We start from the raw sequence: 14449 nt of genomic DNA, 5'->3' as shown, positions 1-14449 counted from the left end.
GATGCGTATAAATGATCAGAAAGAAATGCTTTCATTTTTTCATCTTAGAAAGGATACAAAGATACAAAGATGATGATACTAAGCTCTACATGTTTGCATTACAAAAAGAGATTCTTTTCACGTTCTTGTGATGGCACAAGGACTCCTCTTCTTTCTCACACTATGCCTTATTCACCCGAATCTTCTGTCCTTCCAACAACTGAAAGTTTAAAACATTCAAAAAATAGATTCTACACACTACTCTGTGTTTATATAGGTGAAAAGATGAAGTAAACTTACAGAGTTGTTTAGAGCCAAAATGGCAGCTTCAACATCCTCTTCTGTAGAAAATGTCACAAACCCAAACCCAGAGGATTTGGAAGTTCCAGGCACTCTTGAAACCTTGGCACTGACTACTTTCCCTTTCTCAGAAAACAAATTCTCAAGCATCTGTTTAGTAACAGTCTTTGCCAGATTCCCTACATACACTTTATAAGGACTATCTACAAACGCCGAATCCTCAGACTGAAGCAATGACAAATCAGGAGACGATGATGACGCTATAGGTTTCTCCGTGATGTTAACCTTCACCTCACGCCCTTCAATGGTCTGACAAAAAGAACAAACCTTTCGTCATTTTTATTACAGAAGATGGTGAAAGAAGAGAAGAAGAAAGCTCACAGTGCCATTTAACTTGTCAATCACAGCATTGGCATCTTCAACTGATTTCATTGTAGCGAATCCAAACCTACGGCTTCTTCCTGAATACTTATCATACATCACCTGATGAGACAAATCAAAAGCATCAATCTTTAATGATAAAAACTATGAAAGAAACTGATGCAGCGACAAGAACCTGAACATTTTCAGCGGCGCCGTGTTCTTCGACGAGTTTTGAGAGCTGTTCGTTATCCACAGTTCTGGGTATGTTTCCGATGTAGACACGCCTTGAGGACTCTGCGTTAGGGTCTGAAGCGGGTTTTTCTTCAGTCTCCACCGCGTGGGGAATGAATCTCACCCTGGAGCTCTGTGCTCCCGCGGGAGAAGGAAACGGTTTGAGTGAGAGTACATTGGTTTGTCTGTGTGGAGAGGTGACGGATTGGGACGGGAATGAAAAGACTGTAGGTTTGATTGAAACAAGAGGTGTGAGGAACGTAGCCATTGTGTCGGAAGGAGAAGCAAGAACAAGAGAAGTGTTGTGCTTTCAGACCTTATCCTCTCTCTCAAGAACAAGAGAAGTAATGACTCAATTTAAACCTAATTAAAATTTGACAAATAAACAAAATTACCTAAAATCATGGAAATCATAACAAATAAGCTAAATATTTTTCCATGATTTTAGGATAAATCATTAGTTTAATTAATATTATTATTAATTTTTTTATTTTGATATCTATATATTTATCATGATATTTAAAATAATTAATAAACCCGAACCTATTTTACGTATATGTATACTAATAATTTTTAAAAGTACATTTTAATATATAATTATCATGATATTTAGGACATTTAATTAATAAATCAATGACAAATAAGCAAAACTGACTAAAATCATTTAATGGGCCTAAGTAGGCTTAGACACATTTATCCGAACTAAGATTAATCGGAAAAAAAACGAACTGAATTAGTGAATTTCATATATATATCTGAACAAATTATATATCTATGAAACCAAACTGAGAATTGTATAGACACCAAAATACAGTTTATATACCTAAAAGTATTAAATTTTATATGACCATATTCATAAATTGATTACCAAATGTTTTATTTTATTTAAAATATTTTAATTATCTTAATTACCTGTTATTTTATCCAAAAATTCGAATTACTCAAATTTTCTCTATAAAATCAGAACTATTATAAAAATATACTAGGTGTTTCGCCCGCACATGCGGACATAATCATCTTACGAATAGTTATTATTTTATATCTTATTAATCCAAAAATTGGCATAATAAAACTCTAGCTGGTGAACATGTTGAATGAAAAATATTATGGTGAATTCTTTGTTTCTCAAAATTTATATCAGTTATGTTGAAATTTTAGTCAAATTATTGAAAGGTAGATCCCACTTTTTTCTTCTAAATTCCCAGGGAGGAATAAATTTATAAGAAAAAATTTTCCTATGCAATTTTGATAAGGAACAAATTGAGCAAAAATTCATATTTTTTTTATTGTTTCAATTCTTCAAAAGAAATTTTATTTTTTTATTTTGTTTATTTTTCTTCATTTTTCTAGTGGTCACCAATTGAAGCTATAATGTTTCACGGATTAAACTTAAACTTGTTTAAAGTAAAATCAAGAAAATTTGTTTTGAACTCAGTCACAAGTTAAGCTATTATTTATGATTTTAAATAGTTAAATCAAACATGAAATTAGTTATATATGTCAAAAAAATGTTCATCAAACTATGTACTTATTATTGTGTTAAGAGTTTTAAAACACTCACTAGATTTTTACCCACGCTTGGAAAGCGCAGATTTGTTTACGAAATTAAATAATTTCGTTTAATTAAATTTCTGTATAAGTTTGTGTATAGGTTCGGGCACATTTATCCGAAACCGCGACCTGGATCGTACAAAAAAGAAAAAAAAAGTAAAGTAAAATAGAACTGAATATTATAAATAACCAAGCATATCATATATATCTGAAACCGAAATTTTAACACCGAACCGAGAATCAAATGGGTACCTGAATTTAAAAATTATCCAAATTATTAAATATTTTAATTTGTACACCCTTTTTAAACCCCAAATTATCATATAAAAATTATAAAATAAGTTAAATCTATTATTTACCGAAAATCTTGGTAAAAAATATAAGTATAATTGTTTTGATATTTTGGTTGATAGAAATAAGGAAAATGATGTATTAATGTCGTAATAAATAAACTTGTAGACTATAATTATATTCTGTTTATTGTTTTGATAATCGTATCTCTAGTATATTATTAACAAAAAAAAATCTTAGAATATATCTACTTAGCATATTCACAATATATTTGTCTTTTGTTAACATATTGTTACGATTTTAAAGTTTTAATTTTTAATTTTTAATTATCAACCAATCTTATGGTTTAAATAATATGTAACTGTTTCAATAATATGTATATGTGATGTAATGTTTTGATGTATTTGAATGTCAAAGTATGATTGTATAACAAACAATGTAATGAAGAATGTGTTATGATTGTGTCAAAACTATGGTGGTCTAGATATTTAACAAAGTCATGTTTTATTTTTGAATAAGTGACATTTGAATAAGAGTTTTGACATCTTGTATTTTTGCTTCAGGAAGAGAAGACATGTAATGTCAACATGAGACATCCAAGGAGCTTTTTCATTTAAAAAAAAAAAACAGTCCGATCAATGGCAAAATGGAGTGTAATGTTTCATAGTTCATAGGTCAGTAGAATGATATAATTTTTGTATATTAGGATAGATCAGTCACGTTATAATCTTAATGGGACATGTTTAGAAGTCGTTGGTGGCCAATAGGATTGATATAGTTTTGGTATAATGTTTTAGTAATCTGTAAATATATGGTGTAATGTTATTAATTTTTTTGTTAGAGTAAAAACGGGTATAGATATGTTATAATGTAGTTGATGTAATGTTACAAAAATATATGGTAAGACCAAAAAATTAAATCTAATAAAAGGGTGCAACACCTTTGCATAAGTAGGTTTTTTTTAAGAATGTTTTCCTTTTAATAGTATAGATATATTAGAAATAGTTTAGAAAATATTTTTATATAAATATTTTTGTTTGACTAATATTTAATTATAAATTATTTTATATCTTAAATTTTTAACTTGATAATAAAAAAATATTGTTTCAGATAGCAACACAATATATATAAGAATTCTCTTAACTTTTAAATATATTTTCACAATTTTATTTGGGCAATTATCAATAATAGCACTTTTTGAGTTTTTGTCTCACAAATAGCACTAGAAGGAGAAAGTCACAAAAATAACACTCATTAAAAATATCTCTAATACCATTGGTTTAAAATTAATAAACAAACAAAAATAAATAAAAACAAATAAAATAAAGAAAAAATGAAAAAATGAATTTTTTTTATAGTTTCAGATTATATGTTTTCAGATTCGAACTGTTTTGTAATTTTTCTTTTGAAACTTATTTTTTTCGAATTTGTTTTTTCAAATTTTCTTTTTATAATTCAAAAATACTTTTTGAAACTGTTTTTTAAATTTTTATTTTTAATTTTTTAGTATTCATTTTTTTATTTTATAAAATTTTAAACTCTAATTCCAAAACCCCACCCCTTAACTCTAAACCCTAAGGTTTGGATTAATTAACTTAAGAGGTATAAGTGTATATTTACCTCTTTAATGAAACATATTTTTTTGCTTGAGCCGTGAGTGCTAGTTTGGGAACACAAACTTGGTTTGGTGCTAGCCTAGTCTTTTTCTCATTTTATTATTGAGTTTATAATTAATTATTTAATATAACATATAAATTTAATATTATTAAAATAAAATTCGTGTTTTATTATATATAAAATTCATTACGAGTTTTGTGAAAATTAATAAATACTCTGTTAAAAACTAATAATAAATCAATGAGCTATATAAAAGTTTAAAACCTAATAAATATGACAAATAAGAAAATAAGAATTTTAATACAACATATAGATTTAAATATTATTAAATAAAAATTCGTTTTTAATTATATCTAAAATTCGTTACATATATCAATACTATTATTTATGAAGTGATTTGGGTTATTTGTCATCTTATCCATGTTTTTAGCTAATTTGCTTACTTGTCATTTTTTCCATGATTTTAGGATAAATCATTAGTTTAATTAATATTATTATTAATTTTTTTTTATTTTGATATCTATATATTTATCATGATATTTAAAATAATTAATAAACCCGAACCTATTTTACGGATATGTATACTAATATTTTTTTAAAGTACATTTTAATATATAATTATCATGATATTTAGGACATTTAATTAATAAATCAATGACTAAGCTAACACATAATAAAAACATGACAAATAAGCAAAACTGACTAAAATCATGGAAAACATGACAAATAAGCAAAATCAAAATAATTATATATCTACATATTTTATAGTTATATTATCTAAATTAATAAATTATGGACTCAACTTAAATTATTAATAAAGTAATGACTCAATTTAAACCTAATTAAAACTTGACAAATAAGAAAAATTACCTAAAATCATGGAAATCACGACAAATAAGTTAAATCACTTCATAAATAATAGTATAGATGTCGAAATTATCCAGAAAACTATAACCAAATTGGAAGCTTTGATTTGGGCAATGGAATGTACGAAAAACTTACGACAGTTTCAGGTTACGTTTGTAACGGATTGTTCTCAATTGGTGAAGATGGTTTCGGAACCAGCAGAATGGCCAGCTTTTGAAAGTTATCTGGAAGATATCAAGCTTCTTCGGAGAAGTTTCCTCAACTCAGATATTGTTCATGTACCTCGGACGGAGAATCAACGGGCGGACAGCTTAGCACGTAGTGCTAGAAAGCAACCGTCTTTCGTCGTTTCCATGGATGCAGAGTTACCCAATTGGTTTACAGAGTCAATATGAGTCTGTAAATGTCTTGCTGTAAAAAAAAAAAAAAAAATCTATAACCAAATTGGATTTGAATTTTCTTGGATATATAAACAGGTTCCTATATGTTATCCGAATTAAGTGGAAAACTAAAATAATTAACCAAATTTTACAGATATCCCAATATTATTCGTATATCTCTAGAACTTAAAAACTAAAGACCAAAAAATTCAAAACGAAATGCCAAGGCCTTACAGTTCGGTCTGTTTTAAAAACGGCTTTGACGTTCGTGCTTTCAGTTCGCCCCTCATCGACCGTGGTTAATCAAACTTTATATAGTAGACTTATGAAACAGGAAGTCAAAATGTTGTTAAATCAAAGCTTAAATCGTGAGCTTATTCTCTAGACGAACTAGAACTTCTGTGGGATAAGATTACATCCACATAAAAGTGAGGCTAAAATAATTTTTTTTAAAAAGAGACCAGACATAGCTGGAAGGGGGAGTTGCCCAAACCGTTGAAACATAAAATGAAGAACAGAACAAAAGTTTTGTGGTACACAAACAAGTCTTCTCCTCCTGCAATGGACTGACCAAGTGAATGACAAAACCAAACTCCACTACTTAGAATCGAGCACCGTTTCATTTCAAAGCTACTAAATTTTACTTTTTGGCTTTTTGCTTCTTCTTATCCAATGATGCTAAGCCAGCTCCCAACCCTGCAGGAGCCGCCACGTTCGTTGTTTTCCCGTTTCCAGAGGTTTCTTTCTTCTCTTCGACCTTTTTGGCCTCCCCATTTTCGCCACTTTTCTTAGAAGAAGCTGCAGTTCCTGGATTGATCAGTTGAGATAGCTGTTGCACTGGAACACCACTCTGGGGACGAACCAGTAGCCCCTTAGCAGCTGCCTTCTTCCTAACTTCAGCTGCAGCACGAGCCGCTCTTTCATCAAAACCTCTGCCCCGAGGTTGAGCCTCGTTCAGAGCATTAGCCCTCTCTGCCGCTGCTGCGTTTTGGAACGCCTGTATCAGGTCTGGACGTGACTGTTGCACCCCCGATCAGGAAAACGATTACATTACTATAAACAATTTTGTGATTTCCACCAAAAACACTCCAGAAACTTAAAGCTCCAAGTAAGATACCTTCAAGAGATCGATAGCCTTTTTCGTGTTGGCCGCATCGACTGCCTGTCCTTTCTGCTTTTGTGCAGTCTTCTGAACCTCACGCATCTCAAAAGTCTTCATCCAGTTTTGAGAGTCTTTTGTTCTGGAATCATTCTCTCCCAATTGTTTGACAAGTATATCATAGGTTTTCTTCTCATGCTGACCAAAACAAAAACAGTTTCTTAAGAAGATGAGACCAAAAAAAAAGAGAATTCAAAGCCTTAAAGAAGCTGTAATACCTGTTGTGAGAGCTTGAATAAACCCATGCTGTTGCACGCAATGGCAAGAGCGTGGTAGCATACTGCAGTCTGAATGTGTTCCGGACCAAGAAGCCTCTCGTTTTTCTTCAAAGCGTCTTGAAGATAGCGTAGAGCTGTGTCCATCTTGCCCATATCTTGATACATCATGGCAACATTTATAAATGTGGCTGCAACATCTGGATGATCAGGGCCAGATGAAAGGCCAAGTAAAAGCAAGGCACGGCCCATGTTCTGTAGAGCGAGCTCTGTCTGATTCAGCCCATGATAGAATAGAGCCATATTGCCATAGCTGCAGTTCAGATACCCCAAGTAAGTAAACATATATATCAAACCAGAGAAAAGAACTGCAAGTCCTAACTTTGAAATGTCAGTATACTTCTAATGAATTGTGAGGGAGAGAAACTATATTCAGTAACAGGCTTGTTCAAAACGTCTTTAGGATACTAAATATGGCTCGTCCAGAATATTTGACGCAGCAAATGCTGAAAGTCTTGTCATTTTTCAACTCGGTACAAGTTACAGTAATAAAATAAAAGGAAAATGGTTGTTACCTGTGAGCAGTATCAGGATGGTCCAAACCAAGGCAACGCTCATTTATGATTAGTTCCTTGTGTTGCTGCATTATGGCACCAGCCATATCTCCAGCATGGTACAAAACCATGGCAAGGTACCTGGAAAGCATAGAAAGACAAAAACCGTAAGGCAAAGATAACAAAAAACCGTAGATACTAGTCTAAATAAAAAAACAAATAGATGATCAGTGGACATCAGGCAGTAGAAGGATTACCTGCAGCAGTTTGCAACTTCCCTGTGCATTGGACCAGTCACCTGGAAATAAGATTAACTTGATCAGCAGTTTTAGAGTTAAAATATGTGGACAGTCTATAAGATGTATGGCCACTTTACCTGTTGAAGTATCGAAAACGCCTCTGAGAAAAACGTGTAGGACTCGCTAAGCATGCCCTACAAGAGATTAATCACTTTAGTAAGAGAAAAGCCCTTCATGATGTAACAGGATGAAACAGGATAAAACAATTAATTTGAAAAAGCATAACTATAACTACCTCAGCGAGTTGGACCTTCCCCATCTCAACGAGAGTTTTAGCCTCAGAGCATACAGGGACAGAATGCTTAACAACAGCACGAAGATCCAACACATCTGACGCATCAAAAGGCGAGGTAGAACCAAAGTCGTATTTACGAGCGGCAACACTGATGCCAACCTGTTAACCAAAATAAATAACGATTAATAACAATAATTAATTGACATTAGTAACAAAATTCTGAAGGAGCAAGTTATGTGTTTCTCTACTTACCTTCTGGCAAAGGTTACGGAGTACAGGTACATTTTTAGCTGTAGTTCTCGCCTGCTCGGGCAACTCAAACTGAAAATAAGCTCACATTAGCTTCAGGTGGTTATAGTAAGTAAGAAGTACAAGTAACTTGCTCAGAAGGGTGACAACACTTCAAATAGACAGTCGATAAAACAAGTTTAAACTGATAATGATTATTATACCTCAAACTTGGCTTTGGCAAACTCTTGAATGTCAGACCATAGAATGTTGGAATCAACCATCATATAAGATGCGAGACTTTTCTTTGCAGAAGCTTTTCCTTTCCCTCTTCCTTGACCCTGTCCAAATTTCAAAGGTCAGTATAGTACCTTATACCAATCAGAAACAATAAGTATGCTTTGTTAAATGAAACTGTATAGACTGCTCCAAAGAACGAAATAGCATAATTCAAGAAGAACAAACAAGGAACTATATAGATACACAGACTTTGATAGTGCACACGAACCTTCTTTTGATTTTTAGCATTCACGTTGTTGGTGCTAGCTTTTCCTCCAGTAACATTTCCGAAGAGACAATTTAAGAAATGTGAGACTGCTGCACCAATATCGTGATCCTCTATATCTCTTAGAATGTCCTGCAGAAGCATGTAACAACGTTAGCTAACGAGCTTGTCTCTTGTTCAACCATGTTTGTTTGTAGTGTCAATTTTACAGACTTTATAAACTACCTTGAGAATGTGCTTGGCAGATCTTACGGTAATTTCATTCAAACAAAGATCCCACAAATGAGGTAAATGCTTCACTCCATTAGCAATCTGATCATGTACAGCCATTGCTAATAACGTCAGCCATGGAGATAAATTTTACAAAACAACACTGGAGATGAACTTACCCTTCCAATGTAACGAACATTGACACCATGAGAATGGAGTGCTTCAGTCAAAGTTTGACCATCCATTGGGGAAACTTCAAGAGCGCAAAGATCTGCTATGAATTTTGGAAGCACCACATCCACAAGGTATGAACTAACTTTCTTCACATTTTCTTCATCAGCAGCTATCTCCTGGTTAACCCAAAAATAATAATTAATATTAAATCAGTTAAACAAATACAAGGAAAGATCTTGCCGCAGCACCTATAGCAACATAACATACCTCTTGCGTGCCACCTAATTTGAAGTCAGTGAAAACATTAGGGTTAAATGTTATTTCATCACATAGTTTGGAACTTTCAGATGATCTGGCTGCAGAATCGGCAGTGGTATCTTGCTTTTCTGCAACAGTTTTCTGTAGATAAAAACAAAGATATCAGCAATTACAGTGTCTTGTAAACTCAGTTACAGCTGTTCTCTGACATTTCTATTCACCGAGTTCAATTGTATTAGCAATGTATTCAGTATTGTCTACTACTACAAATGAAAATAGTTATTTTCATCATTGTTACAGAAGCCAATCCTACTTGGTATTTTGACTGTGTGCTTTCATTTCACAAACAGATGTAAGCCCATACCTCAGAAGTTGACGCTCCGTTTTCCTCTCCATGGCTCAATTCATCATCCGTCTTAGAAGTATCAACACTAACATCAGAAGGATCAGGAACAATATCCGTCCCTTCATCAGTCTTGGTTTTACGTTTTGATTGAGATTCAGCCTTCATCATGACATATGTACTGATCAATACCTCTAATAGTAAAATGAATGAAATATGTTTATAAGGAATGAAGAATATGTACCTGGCAAAATGAAGTGATAAGTTCTGGTCTTAGTACACAAAAGCGTGACTCTGGACCCGTGTAATTAGCATCCCGAGGCGTCACTCTCATTAAGTCCAGAAGATAATGTCTGTTGTCACTCCCAACAATCCCCTTGCACTCCACTGGTGCAGCTAACTTGAAGACATTCTCGGAAGCATCAATAACATCATGTTCCTTTATGTGAAGAAGTTTTGCAGCCTCAAGCACCTGCAGAAGGAATAATTCAGGAAAAAGAGTTATGTTAGAACAAAAGTGGTCGTATACTAAAGATGTGTAACAATATTGTACATATAGATAAATACTAGTCTAGAACTATCACACTAATGACTACAACATCCAACAACAAGATTACCTTAGCATGAAAATCTTCATTCCAGCATATTTTCTTGCCATTATCGACTGAACCATACAAAAGCGCATCTGATTTATCCCCTTGAAGGATACCTGGTAGAACACTCTAAAACACAGATATGAAAACACATTGCAAGCTGTTAAAATATACGGAAGCAAGATGAAGTAAAAAAGAATTGGCAGTTACAGCATTGGTACGTACCTGAGCAACAACCCGATGACCTCTGTAGTCAATAATGGCCATAGCCAGATTATATAACCCTGGTACATCTGCTTCTTGATACAACTTTGTGCCTTTCAAGTCGTTGTTTGCTGAGGCATAGGTTGCCTGCTCATTCTCTACAAGAGGAGCCTCACTACAGCAGTTAAGCTCTGCATTGTGTTCTCCATCGCATGTTCCTTCTTTGCAGGGAACCTTATCAGATGAGGGTATTTTCTCAGCCATATTACTTGAGGGACGTTTCTTGGATAGCTGTTCAATGTCCGCATCAACAGCAAAGCTGAAAAAGATATTGTTGTGCACATACCTACAACAAATGCAACATTGAGACGCTGATGCAAAATACATTGATGTAAACATCTAAACGATTCAAGTCATATTTCCATATTTTAGACAAAAGATAATCATTCAACTGACAAGATTGCATAGCAACAATGAGCTCAAACCATAAAGATACGGGTGACAATAGCGATCAGCGATAAAGACCAAAGGATGAACACTAACATGTGCAGACACTCTGGATCAGTTGGATTAATGGGTGGTATACATCGGCTGATTACACCAATTGCCCCGTTAAGAGCCGCATCGACAAAGTCAGAAGAAACCTTGTAAAGAGCTCTGTCACGTAAGATCCTGAAACGAAGGAATTAATCAATAAGAAGCAAACTACAAAAGGAACAGAGTGACATGTACCTCTCCTGAGGAGTAGCGTGAGGGAACTCCCTGCAGGATTGCAACTCTTCGTTCCAATCTCTTTGCATACCAATCAGCTCACTACCATAGGAAATGGTCAGTGCTTCTTCTGCTCTGGCAGCATCGCGCTTGTGATCTGAGCCAGATGCAAGAGCTTACGTCAGATATAACATTACCGAATCTTATTTCAACCGTATCTTTGTAAAAATGGGAAGAAAAGTCCATTGTGTTTTGAAATTCTAAATAAAAAGAACTTATCTTCTCATATATTAATAGTTGTAAAGCGCATGGTCTATATATAAAACAGAATGAGCATGCAGACAATAAACAACCAACAATTTGGACAACAAACTAAATATAACCAGTACCTTAGGATGCAGTAACAGATACAGAAAAGAAAGAGACTTCTAGGATCTATTGCATATAAGGAAACTAAGATCAAGGCAAAGCTTTCATTTAAATCCTAATCATTGCTGGCGTGCCATGTTAATATCTCAGAACCATAATCAGTGCATATATCAGGATATGTGGTGGAGAAACCGTCCTCTAAAAGAACCAGTCCAGCTGGCCTCAAAAAGACAGAGCCAAGCTACTTAACCAAATTACTATGCAGCACGAAAAAAATATACTGTAATATTCAAGTTCCGTATGTGCAAAGTTGATACGGACTAAGACAGCTTATAAATTCAAACTCACCGGGAACAGGATACGGTCTTAGCCATGAGTGTGGCGGCAAAAGCGATTGAACATTTTCAAAGGGATGTGCAGAGGCTTTCTTTTCCATGACCTCACGGAAAGCTTTGTAGTCAAAAGGAAAAAAAAAAGTACTTAGCAAACTGAATGATAAATATCAAGTCATAAAACGGGTAGTAAATAAACTAAGAAGAATTACATATATACTTATTCCCACCTTTTTTAAACTTAGAGCTAAGTTTTTGCAATAAACCAATGAGTGTAGCTGTTTCGAACCCAGATTTACTCGGCCTTGGGTCGAGAATATTGCCGCCGCTAGAATTAACGTAAAAGGCCTTTGTTGTGCCCGTGATACAGTATTTGTTACCTTCAAGCGTCACAACATCCAAATAGATTAAGTCTCCTACAAGCCTGTCATAAAACAAATTATTATTAGATACTTACAGCCTCTACATAAGTTAAAAGCAGAAGGTGCATACCTTCTGTGGCTTGGAGGAGGGTTGAAGGACGAGAAGACAATGCTCTCCACACATTTGATATCTTCCGTTGGAGAACTGATCAACTTCCTGAGCGAGGCAGGTACATCGTCCATGAAACCGAGGCAATCAAGCTCTGGGACGTTGGGTTTGTCTGATTCAGAAAAGAACCGTTCAGCGTGCATGAACAGCAAAATTATTAAGTCAAAACACTAAAAAGAAAAAGATTCAAATCAGAAACCTCCAGGATTCTGGGCTTTGTTCAGTGCTGCGTCATACTTCAAGGCAAGCGTAGTTGACAGGGAGTGGAGCGAAGAAAGCGAAAGGAGGTCTCTAGCTCGGTGAACGTGAGCCCTGATAGATCTATCATCGTACAACGCTGCGGAAAGAAACAAACAAATACAGTCAATTGTCAAGCAACTAGTTTTCAACTTAAAAGAAATACAAATTCTTAAAACATACCAGCAATCATTTCCAAGGAACAACCACCGGTTGTGATGTCAGCAACTTCAGAGATCTCATTGTAATCTTCAAGATGGTGAGTTTCATTCTCCTTGTTGCGGAGCAACAACTCGTAGCAAGTGAAGTAACATGTCTCCGGGGCATCAAGAAGGAACTGCCTTATATCCATCACTGAGTCTCCAGGGTTCAACTGAAAAAAAAAACAGATTAGACATATTCAGTAACTCACGCCAATATTATAAACAGAACAATAATAGTAAGTAAGGTAAAAAGAGAGAAACTTTGAACTCACTTGTAGCTCCATTTTACCGCCACTCTGTGTTTTGACAGAAACAGGATAAAGACGAAGTTCACCTGTGAAAGCAAAAGCATATTAAAAAAAAACTGAATGCAATTGAGAGATAAAATCAAACCAATGCTACCTAGAAAACGCAAAAAGAGCTAACCTTGTTTAGGTTGATCATCGTTACTTGCTGCTACTGCTTGTGAATCGCTATCGTCAGCGTTAGGAACCGGAGGAGGAACTTCATTGGCTTCAGGGACGGTAGCTTCAACAGCATTATCAACGGTTCCATTATCAGGAACAGGAGCAGGAGCAGCAGGAACATCGGATTGAGGAGCAGAGTCAGTGGGATTAGCAGCAGAGCTCTGAGCCGCAGCTCTCTTGGCCTTTGACTTGTTCGACTTCCCAGCCATTTCACCTAAAGAGAGAGATATCAATTATCTAGTGAATTAGCATAAGCACAAAGCAAAGGGTTGAATAAACATGCATATAAGAAGCAATAACGATTGAATTTGAGAATCTCATTCATTTTTACGGAAACAGAGATAAAGGAGCATCAGAATCGATAAAGGGTAAAAAAAGTCGCGGGTGCGAAATCAAAAAGGAGATATAGCAAAAAGGGTAACTAAAGGGGGTTTTAGTAGAGGATCTAAAGGAGTTAACTTGAGGGGGCAAAGAGAAATGGGATGACGGCGGCGGCGGAGACGACGGAGGAGAGATGAGGTTTAAGGAGGGTTGAAAGTGATAGAAGAGGCAGGCGGCTGATGATTTTTGCTGACTCTTTATTAGAAGCTTGAGTTGAGTTAGCTAGAGAGAGGAACCAGTGAGTCACTCTTTTTGGGCTTTTGCTTTTTGTTGGGCCTTCTATGGGCTTTTCTTTTAAACAGGGGAATGATGATTGCGTAGTTTATTGCTAATCATCTGTAATTAAGAACGTAAGTTAAGATTCCTCATTAACTACAGACGACAATAGCATATGGGTTTGATTTGATGGTACGAGGAACCGGTGGTCTCTCAGTTAGTACCGATACGGTTTCGATTTTTTGTTTCTTGGGTTGTGGTGGGCCAGCTGACTTAAGTATGTGGTAATGATGTCTTAATCCTTTCTGCTGTACAACTACTGGTTTTGTCACGTGTCTGTTACAGTCTGTAAAGGACTGCTTTTTACAGATAAAAAAGTCTACTTTCCACGTTTATGAATACTAAACTAACCTTTGGAACTTACATGCATCAATGCTTTATAAATA

General features: G+C 34.8%; 2 protein-coding genes across 2 annotated transcripts; both read right to left on the bottom strand.

Moving 5' to 3' along the window:
- Positions 1-12: 12 nt before the first annotated feature.
- LOC125578426 (30S ribosomal protein 2, chloroplastic-like) lies at positions 13-1222 on the bottom strand. Its single transcript, XM_048741082.1, has 4 exons — positions 836-1222; positions 661-762; positions 280-588; positions 13-199 (listed from the first exon to the last, which is right to left on the bottom strand). The coding sequence occupies exons 1-4, from the start codon at positions 1139-1141 to the stop codon at positions 161-163; spliced, it is 756 nt and encodes a 251-aa protein (XP_048597039.1). The 5' UTR covers positions 1142-1222; the 3' UTR covers positions 13-160.
- A 4701-nt stretch (positions 1223-5923) lies between these two features.
- LOC106402603 (clustered mitochondria protein) lies at positions 5924-14332 on the bottom strand. The gene is made up of 27 exons (XM_048741073.1): positions 13866-14332; positions 13366-13620; positions 13212-13273; positions 12920-13109; positions 12699-12836; positions 12461-12611; positions 12199-12392; positions 11985-12086; positions 11289-11424; positions 11100-11228; positions 10578-10902; positions 10377-10481; positions 10004-10231; positions 9781-9921; positions 9426-9557; positions 9164-9334; positions 9000-9086; positions 8778-8906; positions 8494-8610; positions 8294-8362; positions 8042-8200; positions 7884-7940; positions 7765-7805; positions 7529-7648; positions 6957-7266; positions 6697-6876; positions 5924-6597 (listed from the first exon to the last, which is right to left on the bottom strand). Exons 2-27 carry the CDS (start codon positions 13613-13615, stop codon positions 6220-6222), a joined length of 4101 nt encoding a protein of 1366 aa, XP_048597030.1. The 5' UTR covers positions 13616-13620; positions 13866-14332; the 3' UTR covers positions 5924-6219.
- Positions 14333-14449: the final 117 nt, after the last annotated feature.

This window comes from Brassica napus, chromosome A9, assembly GCF_020379485.1.
Source record: "Brassica napus cultivar Da-Ae chromosome A9, Da-Ae, whole genome shotgun sequence".
Lineage (NCBI taxonomy): Eukaryota > Viridiplantae > Streptophyta > Magnoliopsida > Brassicales > Brassicaceae > Brassica > Brassica napus.
Note: the sequence above shows the minus strand (reverse complement) of the source record. Positions and strands in the feature narration are given on the sequence as shown.